The sequence below is a fragment of the Symphalangus syndactylus genome, chromosome 2, assembly GCF_028878055.3.
Source record: "Symphalangus syndactylus isolate Jambi chromosome 2, NHGRI_mSymSyn1-v2.1_pri, whole genome shotgun sequence".
NCBI classification, from domain to species: domain Eukaryota; kingdom Metazoa; phylum Chordata; class Mammalia; order Primates; family Hylobatidae; genus Symphalangus; species Symphalangus syndactylus.
Genome location: NC_072424.2, coordinates 35,863,214 through 35,889,298, shown reverse-complemented (window position 1 = coordinate 35,889,298; position 26,085 = coordinate 35,863,214). Strand labels below are relative to the sequence as shown.

Below are 26,085 nucleotides of genomic sequence, written 5' to 3'. Positions count from 1 at the left end.
CAGTGCTCCGCCCTGGGCCTGGGGACGGGAGAGGAATAACCGGCCGGCTCCAAGGGGGCCCAGGCCCCCACACTCACCATCCTCCCGCCGAGTCCCTCCTCCTCCTCCTCCTTCTCCTCCTCCTCCTCCTCCTGCCTTCCCCGTTACCAGGGGCAACTGCTGCGGCGCCGCCCCCGACGTCCCTCGCACGCACAGCGGAGGAGCAGAGCAGCAGTACTGGGCGGGGTGCAGCTCCGCTTTCCCCAGAGTGCGCAAGCGGGCTACGGGAGCTGCGGAGGCCGCCGCCGGCTAGCCTGGACCAGAGAGTGGAGAAAGCCTGCCCACGTGGCTGGCGGGAGCCTCCCGGCTTGGGATTGGTCGAAAAGGAGGGGCGTGGGGCGGACGTGGGGGCGGTTCCCCCGCCCAGTCCCTCCTCTCACCCGGGCCGGTTTTCAAGGCGGGCTGTAACTGGTGGCATTTGTCCCGGGACCAGGTAAGGGGCCTTGGGACAATGGCGCTCGCTCTGTCTACCTCCAATCCCCACATCTCGGGAGGGTGCTGAGATTGGTGTCCTGACTGCCCAGGCGGGGCTGCAGCGCGGGCTGGACTTCCACCTGCAGAAGCCACGTGGCGCGAGGAGCGCCCTGGGGCTGCAGATGGGCTCCTCTGCTCTGACCCCCATTGCCTAGGAGTGCCAGGCCGAGCGGCTGGGGCGTTACGAGCTGTCCGGGATGGGGGAATACCGATGGGGGGAGGCCGTCTGCCGGAGGGCAAGAAGCAGCCTGGGGGCTGGCCCTGAGCCCTGAGGTGAGCTGAAAGCACAGGTGAAAGGCGTTTTGGGGATCGGCCCGGTTTTTGTTTTGACACAGGGTGTCGCTCTGTCGCCCGGGCCGGAGTGCGGTGGCGCGATCTCGGCTCACTGCAGCCTTCGCCTCGCGGGCTTAAGCGATTCTCCCGCCTCAGATTCTCGAGTAGCTGGGATTGCAGGCGGGCGCCACCACGCCTGGATAATTTTTTGTATTTTGTTTTTGTAGAGACGGTTTCGCCATGTTGCCCAGGCTGGGCTCCAACTCCTGGGGTCAAGCGATCCGCCCGCCTAGGCCTCCCAAAGTGCTGGGACTACAGGTGTCCCAAAGTGGTGAGCCACTGTGCCCAGCTTCTGGCCGGTTTTGCTGAGCTGTTTTGGACCGGACCGCGTACCATCTGTAGTCCTGGAGGAGGCAAAAATGAGCCTGCATTTTTAGCCAAGGAAGAGCAAGTGGGACACTGGGGTGGGTTGGGAAGTGCTACCTCCCAGCCCTTTCCCGATGCAGAGGACTATAAGAAGAGTTTGCACAAACGTGCTAGGTCCTGTTCTAGACGCTGGAGACACAGCAGTGGACAAAATCAGCCCGTATGGAAATTACATCCTTCCTAATGAAATACATTTCATACCAAATTTCATTTTCACAACCCCTAGAAATTGGTAATTGCGGCCAGACACAGTGGCTCATGCCTATAATCCCAGCACTTTGAGAGGCTGAAGGGGAGGATGGCTTGAGCCCAGGAGTTGGAGACCAGCCTGGGCAACACAGTAGGACCCTGCCTCTACAAAAAAAATTTTTTTTAATTAGCCAGGTTCCGTGGTGCACTTGTAGTCCTAGCTACTCAGGAGGTTGAGGCTGGAGGATTGCTTGAGCCCAGGAGTTATTATCACACCACTGTACTCCAGCCTGGGTGAAAGAGCAAGACCCTGCCTCAAAAAAAATGAAAACAAAAACCAACATCTGCTGCTTGCATACCTGCTTCAGATCCTTGGAGAGAAAAGCATTTCAGAGCCTTGACTAAGGAGGTGATGAATGGAGGTGATATAGGAGCACAAACCCCTATAATCTACTCATCTCTAGACTGTTGGCCCTTTTGTGAAAAAGGCAAGGGAGGTTGCTCTTTCTAAGTTGTCTGGTGTCTAACAGCCCACTTGCCTTGGAGTCAGACGAGTATCCATAAGCCTACACCTGGGCCTGCTCCTGTAATTATTGCCCTCATTTTCCAGCTTGCTCTAGGCAGCCTTGACCCTAATCCTTGCCTGTCTCAGTGGTCTTTGTGTCTCACCTTCTGGGGTCTTTGGCTACCTTGATCTTCCGCTGATGTGAGTACCAGCAATGATGTTTCGTTTTTCTCCCTACCTGGGGCTACAAACAGTAATCTTGTGCACTTCTGCTTGTAAGAGGATACCTCAGAAGGAATTTGGAAGCTTGTTTTCTGATCTCTGATACCATTTGCCAGAGAAAATCTGCTCTCTCTGGGAAGGATGAGCATTACGTCAGAGGTGGTAGTAGTCTATTTATTTTTTTTCTCTTTGTTTCCCTCTCTTTCTTTCTTTCTTTCTTTTTTTTTTTTTTTTTGAGATGTAGTTTCACTCTTATTACCCAGGCTGGAGTGCAATTGTGCAATCTCGGATCATCACATCCTCCACCTTCCGGGTTCAAACGATTCTCCTGCCTCAGCCTCCCAAGTAGCTGGGATTACAGGCATGCACCACCACGCCTGGCTAATTTTGTATTTTTAGTAGAGACAGGGGTTTCTCCATGTTGGTCAGGCTAGTCTGGAACTCTCAACCTCAGGTGATCTGCCTGCCTTGGGCTCTCAAAGTGTTGGGATTACAGGTGTGAGCCACCGTGCCAGGCCTCGGAGTTGGCAAGTAGGCTATAGTGGATAGAGGACCTTGGGGAAGTAAGGCCTTAGCTGTTGTTCAATCTTTGAGGACTGGATCTGTTGATTGTTCGTGTTTATATCTGCTGCAAGGGCTTAGTGCAGGGCTAAGTATACCAAAATGCCCACCGTGGTGGCCCAATCCATTTGCACCTTTTTAGGCTTCAGTTTCCTCTTCTGTAAACTGAGATCTTAGATCACTTGTCTTCAGGCTGTGACATTCTCTTTTTTTTTTTTTTTTTTTGTGGAGACGGAGTCTCACTCTGTCACCCAGACTGGAGTGCAGTGGTGTGATCTCGGCTCACTACAACCTCCGCCTCCCAGGTTCAAGCGATCCTCCTTCCTCAGCCTCCTGAGTAGCTAGGATTACAGGTGCATGCCACCAGGCCTGGCTAATTTTTTGTATTTTTAATAGAGACAGAGTTTCACAGGGTTAGCCAGGATGATCTTGATCTGACCTCGTGATCCGCCCGCCTCAGCCTCCCAAAGTGCTGGGATTACAGGCGTGAGCCACCGCGCCTGGCCTCAAGCTGTGACATTCTCTAATCCTAGGAGGGAGATATCATTAAATCACTGGTCTGATTTTTACTCCTACCTTGTTCCTAGTAGTGGGACTATAATCCTTCAGAAGTGGGGCTACCCTGGACATGATGATGACCTTTTTAGGGAGGACTAGATGTGGCTTGTGTGGGAGGAGGGACAGTAACTGTGGAAGAAAATTTAGAGAGCAGTATGACTCAGTACAGGCAAGGTAGACAATTTTGCAACTTCATGAAAGAAAGCGTGCTCTTAATTCTGTAACCTAGGCAGGTTCTAAGTTTGACTTAAAAGAGGTGACATCCTTGATGCCAAGAGACCCAAGAAGGAGTTGGAATGCAGTAAATATTCTTCGAGGGCATGTGAAAGATGTAGCAGTAAACATCACAGACATGATCCTGATGCTTGTGAGCCTTACAGTCTGTCAGGGGAGGCAGACTTTACACAAATCACAGTCAATGACAAGAAGGTGACAATCACAAATGCCCAGCATGCTGCAAAGGACAGGATGCTGTAGGAGTATATATCACAGAAGGACTTGAGTTTGTCCTGAAGGAGTCGGGGAACAGTGCCCATTGGGGGACAATGGGTGTGTTGGGGGAAATGTTCCAGACAGATCGTTTAGTGTTTTTTTTTTTTTTTTGGCTTTATGTTTTATTTAAGACAGGTACTCTGCAGTTTCTATCCTGACTTCAGTTAAGAAGGCAAAGGCTCTTGCATAATTAGCAGATGTTTAGATTACCCCTTGATGATAGTCCCTCCATTCTGAGAAGCGGAGGACTTTGCAATGTTGTGTTAAGGGGAACAGAGATGTCAGGGAAGGTATGACTCTGTGTGTATGTGTGTGCTGAGGGGGAGGCATAGCATTTTGCTCAGTCAGGCTGTCTCCAGCGTGTGTGAGCCTGGGGCTCTGTAAGCCAAGGCAGCGTGTGTTCAGCCAGCCAGGCTGACTCCTTTTAGGTTCATGTAGAGCCTGGGAAGGTGAACTCTTTCCCCTCCTTCCACTCTTGCTTCAGTTGGGACTGAGATAAATGCCTTTGGTCTTTGAAGCAGGCTGCAGGAGGCCAGGTGGCAGGGGAGAGGGGAAGTCTGTTTTGGCAGTGGACTCTTTCTGTCTGCCTTCTGACTTCTCTGGAGATTGCCACTTCAGAGAAGCATCAGGGCCAGGTCAGAGCGCTGTGGATACTCCATGTTGAGCCTCTCCTCTTGTCCCTGGTCCTTCCTCTTAGGAAATGGTGTACCTCCAGCATATCAGCTTCCTGATGTCTCTTCCGCCTTAACAAAAAATCTAAAAATTGGCCACTGCTCTTCCTTCCCCAACACTGTCCCTTCTGCCTCCTTTCTTGAACTTGAACTCCTGGCCTCCCAAAGTGCTGGGATTACAGGCCTGTGCCTGTCTCCACCTCCTTTCTCTCTTCTTTCTGGTGGTTCTTCCCATCTTTGGGGGCTTCCTTTTCTCAGCTTCTTTTTTTTTTTTGAGACAGGGTCTTGCTATGTTGCCAAGATGGAGTGCAGTGGCACCATCTCGGCTCACTGCAACCTCCACCTCCCAAGTTCAAGTGATTCTCCTGCCTCAGCCTCCCGAGTAGCTGGGATTACAGGCGCCTGCCACCATGCCCAGCTAATTTTTTGTATTTTTAGTAGAGACAGGGTTTCGCCATGTTGGCCAGGATGGTCTGAAACTCCTGACCTCGTGATCTGCCCGCCTCGGCCTTCCAAAGCACTGGGATTACAGGCATGAGCCACCATGCCCGGCCTCGGCTTCTTTTTTTTGAGACAAAGTCTCACTCTGTCGCCCAGGCTGGAGTGCAGTGGCACAATCTTGGCTCATTGCAACCTCCGCCTCCTGGGTTCAAGCGATTCTTGTGCCTCAGCCTCCCGAATAGCTAGGATTACAGGTGCCTGCCACCATGCCCGCCTAATTTTTGTATTTTTTTTTTATTAGAGATGGGGTTTCACCATGTTGGCCAGGCTGGTCTCAAACCCCTGACCTCAGATGATCCACCCGCCTCAGCCTCCCAAAGTGCTGGGATTACAGGTGTGAGCCACCGTGCCCGGCCTTGGCTTCTTAAATGTCCTGATTTTTCAGGGTTTGTCCTCAGCTCTCTCCTCTTCCCATTCTGGAAAACTTTTATCGTAAATCACCTCGATGCTGCTGACTCAGTTTTTTCCTTCTAGCTCTGACCTCTGTTTTCTTTCAAGCCTGAATACCCACAGGCTGATGAACTTCTTATTCAGCAAATACTTGAATATTGTGCTAGGCACTGGGGTGACAGTGGTGAGCAAAATGAACATACCACCTCACTTCACAAGTGAATTATTTAACTTAGTTAAGTCACTATTTCCAAGAAAAAGACAAAATGACCTAGTAGTAGAAGCTATAGAAGCAAATCTGAAAATTATTTGTACAAAAGGACAGATAGGTACTATTTAGTGAAGAGAGGAAAGACTAGCTTTTGAGTATTGTGTTTGGAAAGGACCTGAGAGAGGAAGCGGCCTATCGCATTTAAGAAAATCCCGGCCGGGCTTGGTGGCTCACGCCTGTAATCCCAGCACTTGGGGAGGCCGAGGCGGGTAGTGGATCACGAGGTCAGGAGATCGAGACCATCCTGGCTAACATGGTGAAACCCTATGTCTACTAAAAATACAATTAGCTGGGTATGGTGGCACGCACCTGTAATCCCAGCTACTCAGGAGGCTGAGGCAGGGGAATTGCTTGAACCCAGGAGGTGGAGGTTGCAGTGAGCCGAGATCGCACCACTGCACTCCAGTCTGGGTGACAGAGCAAGACTCCCTCTCAAAAAAAAAAAAAAAAAAAAAAAAAATCCCGTGGCAGGACCGAGGGTGGTGGCTCACTCCTGTAATCCCAGCACTTTGGGAGGCCGAGGCAGGTAGATCCCTTGAGCTCAGGAGTTGAGACCAGCCTAGGCAACATAGGGAGACCCTGTCTCTACAAAAAATACAAAAATTAGCCGGGAATGATGGCACATGCCTGTGGTCCCAGCTACTTGAGAGGCTAAGGTCAGAGGATCGTTTGAGCCTGGGAGGTGGAGGCTGGAGTAGTGAGCCATGATTATACCACTGTACTCCCACCTGGGCAACAGAGCAAGACCCTGTCTCAAAAAAAAAAAAAAAAATCCCATGGTATTTGAAACAACATGCAGAAATCAAGCTTACTATTAATATTTTCTCCCTCAAAGCCAATTTTTCTGTGCTCTCTCTGTTAGCACCTATCGCCCAAGTCAGAAACCCTAGGTATCACTCTGGATATTTGTCACGTGTCAACTTGGCTAAGCTAAGCAAGACTCCTGGGATTCTCTCTCTGGTATATTCCAGTTATAGTGGCTACCCAGGAGCACACACACACCATCTTCCAGCTCTTCAGACAAACAGTAATCTAGGTGCTGCTGTGAGGGGATTTTGCAGACCTAATTAAATTCCTCAATTGTTTGGCTTTAAGTTAATCAAAAAGGAGATTATCCTGGGTGGCCTGACCTAATCAGGTGGAAGCCCTTTAAAGGAGGGCTAGAACACCTCTGAACCCCCTCTGAGGTTCTGGACTCTGAGCCATTACCCGCGTTGCTCCCTCTCCCCTGGGATGGTCTGTTGCTGGCCGCCTGCCCTGCTGACTTCAGGATTGCCTAGCCAACAGCCACAGTTATGTGAGCCAATTAGCTAATTCCTTGTGATAAATCAATTTCTGTATTTTATCAATATTATATTACGTCAGCATTATATATATTTAGGCCAGGAGTGGTGGTGTATGCCTGTAATCTGAGTACTTAGGGAGGATGAGATGGGAGGATTCCTTGAGCCCAGGAGTTTGAGATTACAGTGAGCTATGATTGCACCACTCCACTCCACCCTGGGCAACCAGCTGAGACCCTGCCTAAAAAAAGAAAAAAAATTATAAAATTTATATAGATAGATCGATATATATTTATAATATATAAAGTTATATATTTATATATGATTTTGTATAGCTATATGAATTATTTATGTTTATATATTTTTATATGTTATATTTAAACAATTCATATGTCTATATAAATAAATTTTTATATAAATTTATATATTATAAATATATGTTGCTATATCTATGAATTAAAAAAATATAGATATATAATTTACATATTTATAAAATATAATATATATTATAGTATACAAATATATTTTAGAAATATATAAAATATGTATATGTGTGTGTCATAGCCAGGTGCAGTGGCACACACCTGTAATCCTGGCACTTTGGGAGGCCAAGGCAGGCAGATTGCTTGAGCTCAGGAGTTAGAGGAACCCCATGTTGCCCCATGTTATGTTTTGGTATCTACCTGTCTGTCTGTCTGTCTGTCTGTAATCTACTGATTCTGCTTCTCTGGTTGAACCTTGACTGATACAATGTTCCTCTTATACCTATTGCTTAGCAGATCCTAAGATTCCGCTTCTTTGAAAGATTCTCTCCCGTTGGTCTCTCCTCTGAGGGCACCTGGGTTCATTTGAGCCCTACGTCTTCTTGCCTGGATTACTGGAGTTCCCGTCCAGCTGGTCTCCCTGCATCCCGCGAGGTCCGGCCACATCCTGTTTATTCTCATGACTACCCAGTTTGTTCTTGGTAAACTACATATCTGATCTTGTCACTCTTCTTCTTAAAATCTTTCAATGACTTCCTGAAGCTTTCAGGCAAAAATTTAAAAGCCTCAGCTTTTTTTGTATGACTCCATTTTCTCTCCTCTCTTAGCATATCAATTATACTTCTTTTGAAAACCTTTTTAGGCCAGGCGCGGTGGCTCACGCTTGTAATCCCAGCACTTTGGGAGGCCAAGGCGGGCGGATCACGAGGTCAGGAGATCGAGACCACGATGAAACCCCGTCTCTACTAAAAATACAAAAAATTAGCTGGGCGTGGTGGCGGGCGCCTGTAGTCCCAGCTACTCGGAGAGGCTGAGGCAGGAGAATGGCGTGAACCCAGGAGGCGGAGCTTGCAGTGAGCCGAGATTGCGCCACTGCACTCCAGCCTGGGCGACAGAGCGAGACTCCGTCTCAAAAAAAAAAAAAAGAAAACCTTTTGAGTGGTTGCCCAGGAGTTTGCAATACACATTTATGACTAATCCAAATCCACTTTCAAATAACACTATACCACTGCATGGAGCGTGCAAGTACCTTAGAATGCAGTCCTCCCAATTCTCCCCTCCTGCCCTTGATATTACTGCTGTCATGGATTTCTCTGATCCATAAATTGTAATCACCAAATACATTGTTGCTACTATTATTTTAAACAAACGTATCTGTGTGTTAACTGTTAATAATTCAGAATAAGAGAAATAAAGTTTTTTATTTGTTTGTTTGTTAGTGTTTTTTCCGAAACAGGGTCTCACTCTGTCATGCAGGCTGGAGTGCAGTGGCACGATCACAGTTCACTGCAGGCTTAGCCTTAGCCTCCCAGGCTCAAGCAGTCCCCCCACTTCAGCCTCCCAAGTATCTGGGACCACAGGCACATGCCACCACGCCTGGCTATGTTTTTTTCTTTTTTAATTTTTGTAGAGACAGGGTCTCACTATGTTGCCCACACTGGTCTCAAACTCCTGGGCTCAAGTGATGCTCCTGCCTTGGACTGCCAAAGTGCTGGGATTATAGGTGTGAACCATCTCACCTCACCAGAAGATCTTTTTTTTTTTTTTTTTTTTTTTTTTGAGACGGAGTCTCGCTCTGTCGCCCAGGCTGGAGTGCAGTGGCGCGATCTCGGCTCACTGCAAGCTCCGCCTCCCGGGTTCACGCCATTCACCTGCCTCAGCCTCTCCGAGTAGCTGGGACTACAGGCGCCCGCCACCACGCCCGGCTAATTTTTTGTATTTTTTTAGTAGAGACGGGGTTTCACCGTGGTCTCGATCTCCTGACCTCGTGATCCGTCCGCCTCGGCCTCCCAAAGTGCTGGGATTACAAGCGTGAGCCACCGCGCCTGGCCAAGAACTTCTTTTAACATCTCGTAAGTCAGGTCTGCCAGTGACAAATTTCCTGTTTTGTTTGTCCAAGAAAGTCCATTTTTTTTTTTTTTTTTTTTTTTTTTTGAGACAGGGTCTTACTCTGTCACCCAGGCTGGAGTGCAGTGGCTCGATCTTGGCTCACTGCAACCTCTGCCTCCTGGGCTCAAGCATTCCTCCCACATCAGCCTCCCCAGTAGCTGGGACTGCAGGTGTGCACCACCACACCTGGCTAGTTTTTCTATTTTTTGGTAGAAAAAAAATACAAAATGAGGCTGGGCGCGGTGGCTCACACTTGTAATCCCAGCACTTTGGGAGGCCGAGGCGGGCGGATCACGAGGTCAGGAGATCGAGACCATGGTGAAACCCCGTCTCTACTAAAAAATACAAAAAAAAATTAGCCGGGCGTGGTGGCGGGCGCCTGTAGTCCCAGCTACTCGGAGAGGCTGAGGCAGGAGAATGGCGTGAACCTGGGAGGCGGAGCTTGCAGTGAGCCGAGATTGCGCCACTGCACTCCAGCCTGGGCGACAGAGTGAGACTCCGTCTCAAAAAAAAAAAAAAAAAAGAAAAAAAATACAAAATGAGGTTTCACCATGTTGGCCAGGCTGGTCTCAAACTTTTGACCTCAGGTGGTCCACCTGCCTTGGCCTCCGAAAGTGTTGAGATTACAGATGTGAGCCACCACGCCTGGCCGACTAGAAAGTTGTTTTTTTTTTTTTAGACAGAGTCTCACTCTGTCACCCAGGTTTGAGTGCAGTGGTGTGATCTCGGCTCACCGCAAACTCTGCTACCCAGGTTCAAGCGATTATCTTGCCTCAGCCTCCCGAGCAGCTGAGATTACAGGCACCTACCACTGTGCCTGGCTAATTTTTGTATTTTTAATAGAGATGGGGTTTCACTGTATTGGTCAGGCTGGTCTCAAACTCCCGACCTCAGGTGATCCAACCGCCTCGGCCTCCCAAAGTGCTGGGATTAGAGGCGTGAGCCACCGCGCCCAGCCCCAACTAGAAATGTTTTAAGGGATATAAAGCAGTTAGTACTTGAGATGATTCTTCTGTAAGATATGGGATAGGTGGAAATGGGTAACGACCAACAGAATCAGATGGTATGCATCCCCAAATAGTAATTCCAGTGATCTAGGAAGACCAACATTCCCACACCATCCCTGCCACTACGGACTCAGTGTTTCTCAATGAGAGACAAAATTTGTGTGTGGAGGATCTGAGTCCAAGCCCTTCTATTAGTATAATTGCATTAATATTATTTGTTTCTTTTTTTTTGTTTTAACTTCAGATTCAGGGGCACATGTGCAGGTTTGTTACATAGGTAAACTTGTGTCACTGGGGTTCTACAGATTATTTCATCACCCAGGTACTAAGTTTAGTACCCATTAGTTATTTTTTTCTGATCCTCTCCCTCCTCCCACCCTTCACCCTCAAGTGAGCGCCAGTGGGGTCTGTTGCTCCCATTTTTGTGTCCATGTGTTCTCATCATTTAGCTCCCACTTATAAGTGAGAACATGTGATATTTGGTTTTCTGTTCCTGCATTAGTTTGCTAAGGATAATGGCCTCCATCTTCATCCATGTCCCTGCAAAGGACGTGATCTCATTCTTTTTTGTGGCTGCATAGTATTCCATGGTGTACATACACCACATTTTCTTTATCCAGTCTGCCATGGATGGGCCTTAACATTTGGACAATTTCTACTGACACTTGTTCAGGCTCACTGATTCTTTCCCTGGCCATGTCCAGTCTACTGATGAGCCCATCCAAGACTTTCTTCATCTTTGTTACAGTATTTTTGATTTCCAACATTTCCTTTTGATTCTTTCTTAAGAGTTTCCGGCTGGACGCGGTGGCTCACTCCTGTAATCTCAGCACTTTGGGAGGCCGAGGTGGGCAGATCACGAGGTCAGGAGATAGAGACCATCCTGGCCAACATGGTGAAACCCCGTCTCTACTAAAAATACAAAAATTAGCTGGGCATGGTGGTGCACGCCTGTAGTCTCAGCTACTCGGGAGGCTGAGGCAGGAGAACAACTTGAACCCGGGAGGCAGAGGTTAAAGTGAGCAGAGATCGCGCCACTGTACTCCAGCTTGGTGGCAGAGCAAGACTCCATCTTAAAAAAAAAAAGAGTTTCCATCACTGCTTATGTTATTCGTCTGTTCTTGTCTGTTGTCCACTTTTCCATTCAGAGTACTTAGAATATTAACCATAGTTTTAATTAATTAATTTATTTATTTATTTATTTTAACCATAGTTATTTTAAATTCCTGGTCTGATAAGTCTAAAATCTCATATCTAAATCTGGTTCTGATGCTTGGCCTGTTTCTTCAAACTAGGCTTTTTTTTTTTTTTCTTTTTAGTGTGCCTTGTAATTTTTCACTGAAAGCTGGACATGATGTACACTGTGAGAGGAACTGAGGGGTGAGGTTTTGTTTATCTAGGCTATGTTTACTGTTTGCTGTAGCTATAGGTATAAAAGGCTAAATTTTCTTCAGGTGTCCTTGTTCTTATCTCCCTTGTTGTCTATGGGTCTCTGGAGACTTCTTAAATAGGGCCTAAGACTTGTTACTCTTTTTGTTATAATCCTTGTAATGATACAGGAGTCCTGCTGGTGCAGTGGTGAGGTGAGGGAGTGGAGGATCTACAGTCCTGTGATGAGGTCTCAGCCTTCTGGGGAGCCTGTGCCCCTGAACCTTCACAAGAGCTTCTCAGCCTCCCCTTGTCCTCTTTAGGTGAGGCAGGAAGGCAGGAGTTCTCTTTCCCCAAGTCACTTAAGTTCTGGTATAACCCAAGATGGTTAGGCTCTGGTAAAATAGTTTCCCTCAAGGGTAGACCTTGTTAAGAAGAATAAAAGGGCTGGGCATGATAGTGCACGCCTGTAGTCCCAGCTACTTGGGAGGCTGAGGTTGGAGGATTGCTTGAGCCCAGGAGTTCAAGGATGCAGAGAGCTATAATCATGCCTGTCAATTACCATTCACTCCAGCCTGGATAAAATAATGAGACTCTGTCTCTAAATAATAAAATAGGCCAGATGCGGCAGCTCACACCTGTAATCCCAGCACTTTGGGAGGCCGAGGCAGAAGGATTGCTTGAACCTAGGAGTTTGAAACCAGCCTGGGCAACATAGCGAGGTGCCATCTCTATAAAAAATACAAAAATTAGCCAGGGTGGTGGTGTGCGCCTGTAGTCCCAGTTACTCAGGAGGCTGAGGCAGGAGGATCCCTGGACCTGGGAGGTAATAGTTGCACTGAACCATGATCACACCACTGCACCCCAGCCGGGGTGACAGAATGAGACCCTGTCTCAAAAAAAAGTAAAATTAAATTAAAGAAAAAGAAGTACAAAGGGCTTTGGGTGTTTTTTTGTTTGTTTGTTTTGTTTTGTTTTCCCCCCAAGATGGAGTCTTGCTCTGTCACGCAGGCTCAGGCTGGAGTGCAGTGGTGTGATCTCAGCTCACTGCAACCTCTGCCTCCTGGGTTCAAGCAATTCTTCTGCCTCAGCCTCCTGAGTAGCTGGGATTACAGGTGCCTTTCACTGTGCCCGGCTCATTTTTGTATTTTTAGTAGAGATGGGGTTTCACCATGTTGGCCAGGCTGGTCTCAAACTCCAGACCTCATGATCCCCCTGCCTCGGCCTCCCAAAGTACTAGGATTACAGGCGTCAGCCACTGCACCCAGCCGGCTGTTTTTCAAAATGGCTACTTTTCCCATCTCCCCTGCCAGAAACACCTGGGGGTATTATACTATTTAATGGGTGGGCTTTTGTTCCCAGAGTTCCCCAAGCACAGGCACTGTATTGTCCCCTTTTCCAGTCCCTCCTGCTGTATGGTCAAGCACAGAGCTGGCCACCAGCAGGCCCTCAGGAAACACATGTTGGTGCCCAGTTGCTCAATCTGATGACCATTCACTGGGGCCCTCCCAAGCCAAGTCAGATGATGCCCAGTAGCTGGTGAGAGCAGACAGTCTGCAACAGTGGGACATGCTCAGGTCCTCTGTGGTGGACTTTGATTTAGGGGACAGTCCTCTTCTTCCTCTGTCCCTTAGGTCCACAGTTTTATGTGTGAGCAAGATGGAGGCTGACCCGTCTGGCTTTAACATCGATGCCCCCCGTTGGGACCAGCGCACCTTCCTGGGGAGAGTGAAGCACTTCCTAAACATCACGGACCCCCGCACTGTCTTTGTATCTGAGCGGGAGCTGGACTGGGCCAAGTTGATGGTGGAGAAGAGCAGGTGAGGGGTCGGGGAAGGGGCTGGAAGTAGTAGGGTAACACTGATGGGGTCCTCTTGGGAGGAGGTGGAAACCGAAGGTGAAGGAATAGGCAGAAATCTGAGGGCTGGGGGCTGGGAGAAGCGAGAGTAGGGAGACTGGGAGACATTGATCAGGCAGGATGGTGACTGCCTGCTGTCCTTGGCTGGCAGGATGGGGGTTGTGCCCCCAGGCACCCAAGTGGAGCAGCTGCTGTATGCCAAGAAGCTGTATGACTCGGCCTTCCACCCCGACAATGGGGAGAAGATGAACGTCATCGGGCGCATGTCTTTCCAGCTCCCTGGTGGCATGATCATCACGGGCTTCATGCTCCAGTTCTACAGGTGGGACCTGGGGGCAGGGCTGTGGGAGGTACAGCTGCCTGGATCTGCTAGTCAGGGAGCCATACTATGATAATAATAATAGTTCTCTTGATCGGTCACTTACCAGATACCATGCACTATGCTATATTCTTTTTGCACATATTGCTTCATTTAACCCTCTCAACAACCTTACACTATAGGTACTATTATTTCCATTTTATAGATGAAGAACTAGAGTTCTAGAGAAGCTGAAGAACTTGTCCAGGTTTAAACAGGCAGGAAATATGGGTGCCTGGATTTTAACTGAGGCAGTCCTATGTAGAACCCTCAACAAATAAGCTACCCCAATTCCCTCTTTAAAAAGTACTTATTCCACAATGATTTTAATTATGTAACACCCAAACAAAACAATAGGAAGTCCCTTTCTTGGCTTGGTTGGGGAGAGAATAGACTGCCTCTGTAGCTGCTGGATATGCGACTCTTCTTCCCACCTCTTCCTTTCTCCCCTGCGTCCCCCACCCCATGCATTGATTGGTTCAGCTATTGAGCTGGGCTTTGGGCCAGGTGTTGGGAATGCGAAGGCTTCAGTAACCCCCCATCAAGGAGCTCCCAGTTTTGTTGAGGAGACCAAGAAGTAAACAGTTACAGTACAGCTTGGTAAGTGGTAGGTTGGGGAAAGAACATGGGGTTGTGGGAGCAGGAGCATGGAGTGACTTACTCTGTCTCAGGAGGGGCAGGGGAAGGGTCGGGAAGATTCCAAGAAGGAAGTGATCTCTTTCACCAGGGCAGGGTTGGCCATGTATGGAAGGCGGAGGGGGAGATATTTGAGGCAGAGGGGCCAGCCTGAGCGAAAGGCCAGGTGCATAGAACAGTATGGGAACAAGCTGGGCGCGGTGGCTCATGCCTGTAATCCCAGCACCTTGGGAAGCCAAGGCGGGCGGATTACCTGAGGTCAAGAGTTCAAAACCAGCCTGACCAATATGGTGAAACCCCGTCTCTACTAAAAATACAAAAATTAGCCAGACATGGTGGTGTGTGCCTGTAGTCCCAGCTATTTGGGAAGCTGAGACAAGAGAATTGCTTGAACCTGGGAGACGGAGGTTGCAGTGAGCTGAGATCGTATCACTGCACTCCAGCCTGGGTGACAGAGCAAGACTCCGTCTCAAAAAAATAAAAAATAAAAAACTAGTATGGGAACAGTGTGGGGACCTGCAGATCATGTGCTTTGACTGGCATACCCTCAGGACTCCCTGCCATCTGACTTCTCTCTGCCTCTCCTGCCTTCCTCACTGGTAGGACGATGCCGGCGGTGATCTTCTGGCAGTGGGTGAACCAGTCCTTCAATGCCTTAGTCAACTACACCAACAGGAATGCGGCTTCCCCCACATCAGTCAGGTAGGAGACCTGAGCCCCAGGCTGTCCTTGTGTCTCCCCACGAACAGCTTTTCTAAAGGGTTATGGGCTGTCAGTCCTTCCTGGGTAGCGCCTGCACTGAGCAGGTGACCAAGTCACCCTTTCCCAGGGTTTGGAAATATTTTCTCAAGCTGAGTAGGGGTGGATCTTCTTCCTAGACCAATTCCAAATGTGTTTATTCATTCATTCTCTAAATATTTCTTCTTGAGTGTGTATTATGTGCTGGGGATGTGCATGGTTCTAGATGCTGGGATACATTGTTAAGACGTGTGGTTGGGCCGGGCACGGTAGTTCACACCTGTAATCCTAGCACTTTGGGAGGCTGAGGCAGGCAGATTGCCTGAGATCAGTCTCAAAACAAACAAAAAAAACCACCCAGAAAACCAGGGTTGCAAGGCAGAGAACAGCAGAGCGGTGTCTGTGGTTAGGCCACTTAGAGCAGTCCCATCTGTGGAGACGACATTTCAACTGTCCTGAAGGATGAGGGATGAACGACCCAAGAGCCCAGGGAACACCTCCCCGCATAGGGAGCAGCCATGTGCAGAGGCTCCGAGGCAGGAAGGAACTTGGCATGTTCACGGTACTGAAAGAAGGCCAAGGGGGCTGGGGCACTGTGAGCGAGGGGGAGAGGGTCACAAGATAAGGCTGGGGACAGATCTGTGCGGTTTTCAGGCATGAAGCCTCGCCAGCTGACTTTCTCCCTCAAGCCTGTGGTTTGGCCCTCAGCCGGCAGGGGCCCCACTCCCAAGCATCTCTCTCCTCCCCCAGGCAGATGGCCCTTTCCTACTTCACAGCCACAACCACTGCTGTGGCCACGGCTGTGGGCATGAACATGTTGACAAAGGTATGGTCTGGGGCCGTTGCAGCATGGTGGCCACGCGGGGGCAGCAGAGTCCTAGGGAAAACGTCCTTCCCCAAGGGACAGTTCCCCAGGCTGGGTGAGTTGGGAATGGCCTGAGCCCGGCTGGCCAAGTGATGAGAAATACACCAGGGCTGTCCCCAGGTTGGTTCTTCTTGGGCCTTTGAGGGAGTTTGGGGTTCCCAGATGGTGTCTGGATGTGTGGCGGTAGCAAGGCCTAGTTTTCTTTTTTGTATTCTAGTCGTTCAGCCCCCTCCCCTCCCATCTTCCAGCGCATCTGAACAACTCCTACTGTTCTATTCCCCCAACAGAAAGCGCCGCCCTTGGTGGGCCGCTGGGTGCCCTTTGCTGCTGTGGCTGCGGCTAACTGTGTGAATATCCCCATGATGCGACAGCAGTGAGTAAAGGCCCCTTTTTCTCCCTACAAACCGCAAGATTAGCAGAAAAGGGGCAAGAAACCAAAGCAGTGGGTGGCTTCTGGGGACTGCGGTGGGCATGGGGAGGGCTGCTGGGCTGAGCCTCTGAAGGGCCCTGGGATTGGCAGCTCCCCCATGGCCCCGGGAGTGGTGGGTGACTTCGGGTTAGGCTGTGTGTTGAGTCCCATGGGAGTCCTCTCCTGGGTGATGTGGGATGGGAAAGACAGGGTGGACCTGTGGAGTTTTACACTGGATCATGTCCTTTTGAACTTGTGTTAAAATTGTGAACTCCTCCTACTTCCCAAGCCCTGGGGATGGCATACAGAATGAAATGTAACAGGCTGAGGTGTCTAAAGATAGCACAGAACCCAGAAGCTTTGAAAGAAGCCAGAGGAGTAGACAGAAATTTTCCAGGCACCCAACTTTAAGCTTTTCAGGAGAAAAGGTAAAGGAGAAACTCATTGTGTCTCACAGTTCTTATTTCTTGACTAGAGAAATCTCTGTTATGAGGTTTTAATGATGTAATATATGTAAAGCACTCAAAATAGCACCTGGAACAACAGATACTACATGAGCGTTCACTGTTATTTCTACCATTGTCATCATCATCACTATCTACAAGCCACATTTTCTTGGGACTACCAACAAATGGAAAATGTTCACACTAGCCTTTGTAGAGGAAGCGCTACCAGAATAGTTGTGCACACATGCTGCTCCGTTCATCTTTCCTTCCCCATCCATTGGCCCTTTCCTAACAGGAGAATGAGTCCCTGCCACCTACTGGGGCTTGAGTTGAGTGCTGTCAAGAACTGGCCTGAGAAGAATAGCTGGGGTGGGCTGGGCGCGGTGGCTCACGCCTGTGATCCCAGCACTTTGGGACACTGAGGCGGGAGGATCACCTGAGGCCAGGAGTTTGAGACCAGCCTGGCCAACGTGGCAAAACCCCATGTCCACTAAAAATACAAAAATTAGGGCCAGGCACGGTAGCTCACGCCTGTAATCTCAGCACTTTGGGAGGCCGAGGTGGGCGGATCACGAGGTCAGGAGATCGAGACCATCCTGGCTAACACGATGAAACCCCATGTCTACTAAAAAATACAAAAAATTAGCCAGGTATGGTGGCGGGTGCCTGTAGTCCCAGCTACTTGGGAGGCTAAGGCAGAAGAATGGTGTGAACCCGGGAGGCGGAGCTTGCAGTGAGCCAAGATCGCGCCACTGCACTCCAGCCTGGGCGACAGAGAGAGACTCCATCACAAAAAAAAACAAAAAAACAAAAAAACAAAAAAACAAAAATTAGCTGGGCATGGTGGCGCGTGCCTATAATTCTAGCTACTTGGGGAGGCTGAGGCAGGAGAATCGCTTGAACCCAGGAGGTGGAGGTTGCAGTAAGCTGAGATCATGCCACTACACTCCAGCCTGGGTGACAGAGCATGATTGTCTCAAAAATAATAATAAAAAAAAAAGAATAGCTAGAGTAGCTACTGTTTGTGGAGTGATCACACTGTGTGTCAGGTGCTGGACCAAGCATTTCACAGCCATTATCTCATTTATTTTTTTATTTTTTTATTTATTTATTATTTTTTTTTGAGACGGAGTCTTGCTCTATCACCCAGGCTGGAGTGCAGTGGCCCGATCTCGGCTCACTGCAAGCTCCGCCTCCCGGGTTCACGCCATTCTCCTGCCTCAGCCTCTCCGAGTAGCTGGGACTACAGGCGCCCGCCACCACGCCCGGCTAATTTTTTTGTATTTTTAGTAGAGACGGGGTTTCACTGTGGTCTCGATCTCCTGACCTCGTGATCCGCCCGCCTCGGCCTCCCAAAGTGCTGGGATTACAAGCGTGAGCCACCGCGCCCGGCCCGCCATTATCTCATTTAATCCTTACCAGGTCCTGTAAAGTGGGTGCCAGGATGAGCCTCATTTTGCAGATAAGCAAAACTGAGGCTTTGGGAGGGTTAAAGACTGTGCTCCAGGTCACACACATCCCCTGCAGTTTCAGGACTCAACCCAGACAGTCCGGGCCCAGGGCCACCACTCTCAGCCATTGCCCTAGATCACTCCTAAGATACTGCTTATTGGAGTGCAGAAGGAAGGTCAAAGGCCCAGGCTACAGGAGGTGGCTTCCTGGAGCTTAAGTGGCCTGGCCTTGGTCCCCTGGCATGTCATGTGGCTGGCAGGCTTCCATCACCCCTTTCCCAAGTCCAGTAACTCCTGTCTGTGTTTAGGGAACTCATCCAGGGAATCTGCGTGAAGGACAGGAATGAAAATGAGATTGGTCATTCCCGGGTGAGCAGAGGCCTCCCTTTGGGGTGGGAGGAGGGAATTCCCTCTCATACCCTGTCCCCTTCTTAGTGGTCAGAGTAGGCACCATTATAGGATTGAGAAGCCTTCTCTGGCTCCATCCTCACTCCCTATCAAATTTTCCCCATGTTTCTGTGTTCAGAACAGGCCCCTTCTCTCCTTTCTCCATCATTTCTGGTCCATAAAAACCTGGCTAGGTGGGAGGGGATAAAGTGAGGTCACTCAGCACCGGGAGGGTCCTTCCCTTCCCCTTTACCATCTCAGACTTGGCCATGATGCTAACCCAGCCCCCTGGTGCAGCACATGTACACTGGATACATCATTTCTGACAACTTACTATTTTCTGCCCTCAGAGAGCTGCGGCCATAGGCATCACCCAAGTAGTTATTTCTCGGATCACCATGTCAGCTCCTGCGATGAGTAAGACGGGGAAGCCCTTCCATCCTGGGGAACCCTGTGATACAGGGTGGAGGTCTCAGCCACACTCAGCTTTTGGGTGGGAGGTGGGGCCCACCCTCTACAGCCATGCTTCTCAAACTGCTTTGCTTGATTGCTGCAAGCCTAGAAGAACCACACTAGTTCCTAGAACATCAGTTCATCCAAGGTTTGGGGTAGAAAGTTATTTTCATTTTATTAATACTTGTCAAGCCCTTGTGTTTAATGTTAGACACAGTGTGGGGTGCTAGGGAGAGTGGTAGAGAAAATAAATTCCCTGCTTTGGTTTGCTTCCAGCAGGGGTGTATTGCAAAATTTGTTTGTATGAACGTACAGATACATTTTTGTTTTGAGAAGGAAGCTTTGGACCTAGCAGCACATGTTTTCCTGATATTGCAAGTGTGCGGGTTGAGAAGCTTGGGAAGCACTGTTCTGCCAGGACTTTGGGGAGAGAGTTTGGGGGTGGCCATGCCTACTTGCTCTTCTGTTCTGCCTAATGGTAAGTGTTTTCTGGAGCTTCTGCTGAAGGAGAGGGAATCACTTGGTTCTTGGTCTGACTTCAGAAGGAGTCCTGGGGAGAGCCTCCCAGCCCTCCCCTCAGCTTCTCCCTGATCTCTTCTAGTCTTGCTGCCAGTCATCATGGAAAGGCTTGAGAAACTGCGCTTCATGCAGGTATGTAGGGTTTGCCTTGGCATTTTCCCTGCCGAGAGTGCCTCCAGCCACATCTGTCCCTGGGGACGCCTGACCTGCCCTCCCCCACCCATCCTTCCCTTTAGCTACCATGCTGTCATCTCACTCAAGCCCACACCAGTCTCCACTGGCCTCCTGTTTAGATATGTCATGGCCAGTTTCCTTACCTGGTCTGCAGAGAACAAGGCCTTCTTTAAGGGCCAGGGGGTCCTTGCCTGTGGGTTTTTCTTTTTTCTTTTGAGACGGAGTCTCACTCTGTCGCCCAGGCTGGAGTGCAGTGGTGCGATCTCAGCTCACTGCAAGCTCCGCTTCCTGGGTTTGTGCCATTCTCCTGCCTCAGCCTCCCAAGTGGCTGGGACTATAGGCGCCTGCCACCATGCCCAGCTATTTTTTTGTATTTTTAGTAGAGACGGGGTTTCACTATGTTAGCCAGGATGGTCTTGATCTCCTGACCTCATGATCCGCCCATCTCGGTCTCCCAAAGTGCTGGGATTACAGGCGTGAGCCACTGCGCCCAGCCACCTGTGGACTTTTCTAGCTGGCTGATCCATGGCAGAGCAGGGTTGGGGTTCACCTTAAGGCATAGAAGTACCATGTGGATCTGTCTTTTATTTGTTTTTATACAGAAAGTCAAGGTCCTGCACGCCCCATTGCAGGTCATGCTGAGCGGGTGCTTGTAAGTATCATATTTTGATGATTTGGGTTTTGCATGGCTGGAGCACTCGAGATGTGTCGTCTTGTCTAGCCCGTGTTGGAGAACGTGTACTCCTTTACCTGACTTTAAAAGTGGTCAAGCTCAGAATACCTGTGGTCCATCTGGAAAGCTCTCACCCCATCTTTTGTGAGGGCATCAGGCTGGCTAGACTTTACGCACGTGTCCATGTAGGAAGTCCAGTGCTGAGGTGCCCTCCCATCCCAGGGTCTCTCCTTTGACCTTAAGTCTGGAGCAATTTTTTTGTTTTTTGCTTTTTTTTTTTGAGATGGAGTCTCGCTCTGTCGCCCAGTCTGGAGTGCAATGGCGCAGCCTCAGCTCGCTGCAACCTCCACCTCCCAGGTTCAAGCAATGCTCCTGCCTCAGCCTCCTGAGTAGCTGGGATTATAGGCATGCACCATGATGCCTTGCTAATTTTTATATTTCATCATGTTGGCCAGGCTGATCTCAAACTCCTGACCTCAAGTGATCCACCTGCCTCGGCCTCCCAAATTGCTGGGATTATAGGCATGAGCCATTGCACCCGGCTGTCTGGAGCAGTTTTACAGAAGAGATAAGAATGAGGAGACATAGCTTTGGCTGGGACTGTCATGTGTCCCAGACTCACACAGGAGGGAAATGCCACCAGTCACGTCAGGGTTCTTAGGTATCTGCCATTAACTGGAGATGTCCTAGTGTTCACCATGCATTTCAGGGCCATGGGACTAATGACAGCAACACTAACAGCTAACACTGACTGTGTATTTTCTCTGTGTCCCCACTGAACCCAATGCTTCATATCTATAATTTCACTTAATTCTCCCAGCCTTAGAAGTCTACATATTATTATCATCTCCTTTTACAAATGAAGAAACTGAGACTTAGAGTAAGAAACCTGCCCAAGGGGATGTAGCTGGTAACTGCTGGAGCTGAGATTTGATCAACAGTCTGACATTATGCTACACCAGCTTCTGCTAACTGAGTAGTTACCATAGGTTGGGTGCTTTATGTACATATCTCACTGAATCCTCACAGTAGCCCTGCAAAGTAGGCACTGCAAAGTGGGCTGCAGTAGCCCTAAAAAGTAGGTTGTCCTCCCTCTGTGTCTCTGAGGTAACTTGTCCAAGATGGCACAGCTAGAAAGTGGTAAAACTGGGATATCAACCCAGGTCTGTCAGAGTCCTGCATCCTGTAAGACCTTGCCTCCCAAACCCTGGTCCGTGCCAGCATTGTTGGCATCCTCTGATAACTTGTTAGACGTAAAGACTCTGAAGCCCTTCCCCAGACCCCCTCAGTTGGCACCTGCATTTTAATAAGCTCCTGAAGTTATATGCACGTCTCAAAATCCACAGACTCACTCCTCCCCCTCCATATTGCCCCTCCCCCACTCCATAGTGCCCCTTCCTATCCTGGTCGCTCCTCCCACTACAAGTCAATCCTCCCCTTCCAAGTTGCTCCTCTCCCTCCTCATCGCTCCTCCCCTCCATGTCCTTCCTCCCTCTCCATGTTGCTCCTCCCCTCCATGTCCTTCCTCCCTCTCCATGTTGCTCCTCCCTGTCCAAGTCGTTCTTCCTACTCCAAGTAGTTCCTTCCCTCCAAGTCACTCCTCCCGCCCCAAGTCGCTCCTCCCCATCCAAGTTGCTCCTCACCCTCCAAGTCATTCCTCCCTCTCCAAGTCGCTCCCCACCCTCCATGCTGTTCCTCCAAGTTGCTCCTCTCCCTCCATGTCACTCCTCCCCCTCCATGTCACTCCTCCCCCTCCATGTCCCTCCTCCCCCTCCATGTCCCTCCTCTCCCTCCATGCCGCTCCTCCCCTCCATGTCGCTCTTCTCCCTCCATGTTGCTCCTCCCCCTCCAAGTTTCTCCTCTCCCTCCTCGTCGCTCCTTTCCCTCGATGCCAGCAGTGCCGGTGCTCCTTAGGCCCACTGCTCACAGTCCCTGTTTACTTCATTGTCTTCTTCCTCTGCTTGAACAATGCAGTAAGGGTGGGAATGAGTGATGGGGGTCAGGAGGGTACTGGTTTTATCCCCCTGCCAGAATGAGTATCCTCGCACTGTGGGAACAGGAGAAGGGTTGGAGGGAGAGGATATGGTGCCAGCTGGGAAGGCAGGCCAGGTGCCTGGGCATTGCTCCCTTCCCTTGGGGATGGGGGATGGGCGGGCCTGTGGAGAGATGTCCCCTGATGCTTTGGTTTCTCCTTTCTTGCAGCCTCATCTTCATGGTGCCAGTGGCGTGTGGGCTCTTCCCACAGAAATGGTATCTGCTGTTCACTCCTTATTTGGTTTAACTGACCACCCTGCCAGTGCGCTCCCTGATCTGCCTGCTGTCCAGAAGGAGACAGGGAAGGGGCAGGAAGGGCAGCACCTGTCCAAGGACAAGTGTCCATCAGCCTAAAGGCTGGGCCTCTTAACCCTGGTGAATTCTGGCAAACCAAAACAGATCTGCGAGGGGCAGGAGAAGCCAGGGACAGGAATAAGGTTGCTGCCTCCCAGTGGAGCAAGGACTGCCTTGGAGAGAAGGTAGGGGAGCAACAAGAGACCTTCTCTCCCTGCCAGCTGGGTTATTAGGAAGCTCTCCTCTGGCTGGATCAGGTTTTTAACTTTTTTTTTTTTTTTTTTTTGAGATGGAGTTTCACTCTTGTTGTCTAGGCTGGAGTGCAGTGGCACGATCTCGGCTCACCACAGCCTCCGCCTCCTGGTTCAAGTGATTCTCCTGCCTCAGCCTCCAGAGTAGCTGGGATTACAGGTGCCTGCCACCATGCCCAGCTCATTTTGTATTTTTTTTTTTTTTTTTTTGAGATGGAGTCTTACTCTGTCGCCAGGCTGGAGTGCAGTGGCGCAGTCTCGGCTCACTGCAACCTCCGACTCCCTGAATGATTCTCCTGCCTCAGCCTCACGAGTAGCTGGGATTACAGGCACGTGCCACCACGCACAGCTAATTTTTGTATTTTTAGTAGAGACGAGGTTTCACCATGTTGGCCAGGATGGTCTCAATCTCCTCACCTTGTGATCCACCTGCCTCAGCCTCCCAAAGTGCTGGCATTACAGGCGTGAGCCACCGCGCCCGGCCTCATTTTGTGTTTTTAGTAGAGACGGGGTTTCACCATGTTGGCCATGGTTGGTCTTGAAATCCTGACCTCAGGTGATCTGCCCGCCTCAGCCTCCCAAAGTATAGGGATTACAGGCGTGAGCCACCGTTCCCCGTTGGTCTTTAACATTAAATAAGGGGGCTGGTTGTAGTGGCTCACGCCTGTAATCCCAGCACTTTGGGAGGCCGAGGTGGGCAGATCACCTGAGTTCGGGAGTTCGAGACCAGCCTGACCAACATGGAGAAACCCCGTCTCTACTAAAAATACAAAATTATCTGGGTGTGGTGGTGCATGCCTGTAATCCCAGCTACTTGGGAGGCTGAGGCAGGAGAATTGCTTGAACCTGGGAAGTAGAGGTTGTGGTGAGCCAAGATTGCAACACTGCACTCTAGCCTGGGCAACAAGAGCGAAACTCTGGCTCAATAAATAAATAAATAAATAAATAAATAGGCAGAGGGCTGACAACCGAAACCCCTCTATTTCCTTTGTGTGTCCAAGAAGGAGGAAGCAGGGAGAAGGGATGATGGAAAGGGGAAGGGATACATCAGACTAGGGGGCGGAGAGTGACTGACCCCAGGAGATAAGCATAGCTTGAATATATACCCAGACGATTCCAGTCTCCCCCTTCCTCAGTACTCTAGTTCAATACTAGTTCCATGGTCATCTGCTAGACATCTCTTGTGTCCCAAGCACTGTGTTTGTAATCTTGTGGAGAAGATGGAAGTTGAAACGAAGAACCATAGCCCAAGGAGAATGAAGTCAGGCCTGAGTAATGGTAAAGCAACATTGTGGTATACAGAGGCCAATAATAATCCTAGATGGAAAAATCAGGAGGGCTTCTTGGAGGTGATATTCATCTGAGGGTAACTTACTGCTTGTTCCCGGTGGCATGCACATAATCCCCTTCTCCTCTCTTTTCAGTGAATTGCCAGTTTCCTATCTGGAACCGGAGCTCCAAGACACCATCAAGGCCAAGTATGGAGAACTTGAGCCTTATGTCTACTTCAATAAGGGCCTCTAAATGCCCCACTTCAGCAAGGACCAGTCTATTCCCATATTCACCAGCTCCTCCTTAGCTACGTGCACACTTGTGTCCTCCTTCCTCTTTGCCAACAAGGCCTGAAGGCCAGGGTAGAGTTGGAGGGGGTGGACAATGAATGCCTCATACTTACACCCTGGTACTGGTTGATTGGACCTCAGGGGAAAAAAGTGAAAAAGGGTAGCAAAGGCCAATGTCTTCTAGCTGCTTCCTCAACCCCTGTCCCCTAGAGACCAGAAGCTGAGGCCCTCTCAGGGAGGAGACACCAAGCAAATCATTTGGAAAAGTTAGGAAACCTTTAGGATTCTGGTTCCAGCCAGGATTGATGAAAAGACCTTGGATCAAAAGGAAGCATCTATACCTCTTTCTTCTTTGCTTCCTCCTCCTCTCCTGATCAATGGAATCTTTTACCCATGTAATTCTAGCCGAACTCAGGAAAAAGAAGGGGGAAAGGACTCTGTCCCCTTGGGGCTTATCTCCACCCTTCCACATCCTCCTCCTCGTTGCCCCCTGGTCAGGCAGCTTCTTTTTTTTTCCAAGATGGAGTCTTGCTCTGTCGCCCAGGCTGGAATGCAGTGGCACGATCTCGGTTCACTGCAACCTCTGCCTCATGGATTCAAGCGATTCTCCTGCCTCAGCCTCTCAAGTAGCTGGGATTACAGGGCACCTGCCACCACGCCCGGCTAATTTTTGTATTTTAGTAGAGACGGGGTTTCACCATGCTGGCCAGACTGGTCTCGAACTCCTGACCTCAGGTGATCCGCCTGCCTCAGCCTCCAAAAGTGCTGGGATTACAGGCATGAGCCACCGCACCCAGCCTGGACAGCTTCTTTGGGAGTGCTGCTAACCTTGAAATTATCAGACACTTAGGAGTTCTTAGTGCTAAAAAGGGGATCGTGCAAGGCAGCAGAGTTACATGGTTCTTCAAATCATGTCTGAATCTATTCTTGGAATCTTCTCTATAATAAGGGAAGTTCTCTTTCCCCACTGCCACATATCTCTGTTTTAAAAGATAAGTCCACTAACTGTGAGTAAAAATGATATATGTAGGCATTAACCACACACTTTAATGGGTATAATTTCCTGGCTGCCTCCCTTCCTCAGCCCATTAGGTTAAACACCAAAGAAAGACTGGTGTGTACTGAATAGGAAAGGGAAGTTTTATTTGGAACCTTCTAAGAGGAAACCAACCAGGACCAAAGAGCCTTAAAGGACACACAGCAAAGCACAGCCACTTCCCTTCCCCAGCTTGGCTGCCCTAGGTGATTTCTCAGGCTCCTTGGGGGAGTGTTGTTTCTCATCTGGAATCAATGTGTGTATGAGTTTTGTCTGGTAGGATTGCTGACTCTGTCCAACAGATATCACTGTGAATTGAATAAATTTGTTGAAAGAGCA

The 26,085-nt window shown here is 49.6% G+C and overlaps 2 protein-coding genes across 8 annotated transcripts in view; one reads left to right on the top strand and one right to left on the bottom strand.

Annotated features, from left to right (window-relative positions):
• Positions 1 to 355, bottom strand: part of ARL3 (ADP ribosylation factor like GTPase 3) — a 44,511-nt gene extending 44,156 nt beyond the window's left edge. The window contains exon 1 of the mRNA XM_055250797.2: positions 78 to 355. Coding sequence (XP_055106772.1) covers positions 78 to 80 — 3 coding nt within the window. The 5' untranslated portion in view covers positions 81 to 355. The remainder of the gene's footprint in view (positions 1 to 77) is intronic.
• SFXN2 (sideroflexin 2) lies at positions 251 to 26,085 on the top strand. 7 transcript variants are annotated; one of them, XM_063628198.1, is made up of 13 exons: positions 423 to 472; positions 7,635 to 7,819; positions 13,237 to 13,422; positions 13,612 to 13,782; positions 15,058 to 15,156; positions 15,943 to 16,018; positions 16,345 to 16,430; positions 18,672 to 18,732; positions 19,101 to 19,167; positions 19,805 to 19,854; positions 20,499 to 20,548; positions 22,772 to 22,819; positions 24,573 to 26,085. In XM_063628198.1, exons 3-13 carry the CDS (start codon positions 13,262 to 13,264, stop codon positions 24,670 to 24,672), a joined length of 969 nt encoding a protein of 322 aa, XP_063484268.1. In that variant the 5' UTR covers positions 423 to 472; positions 7,635 to 7,819; positions 13,237 to 13,261; the 3' UTR covers positions 24,673 to 26,085. The 7 variants fall into 7 exon arrangements, 6 of the variants coding, with proteins under 6 accessions (XP_055106732.2, XP_063484268.1, XP_063484269.1 ...); XM_055250757.2 differs by lacking the exon at positions 7,635 to 7,819 and having other exon boundaries at positions 251 to 472; XM_063628199.1 differs by lacking the exons at positions 423 to 472; positions 7,635 to 7,819 and adding an exon at positions 526 to 786.

What these genes read in the sequence shown, in the direction of transcription:
- SFXN2 (XM_055250747.2), top strand. Translation starts at nt 11,586, where the DNA reads ATGATGTACACTGTGAGAGGAACTGAGGG. An exon ending in ACTGTGAGAGGAACTGAGGG is followed by an intron (nt 11,615 to 13,236) that starts GTGAGGTTTTGT and finishes TCTGTCCCTTAG; the next exon opens with GTCCACAGTTTTATGTGTGA. An exon ending in GTCATGCTGAGCGGGTGCTT is followed by an intron (nt 20,549 to 22,771) that starts GTAAGTATCATA and finishes CCTTTCTTGCAG; the next exon opens with CCTCATCTTCATGGTGCCAG.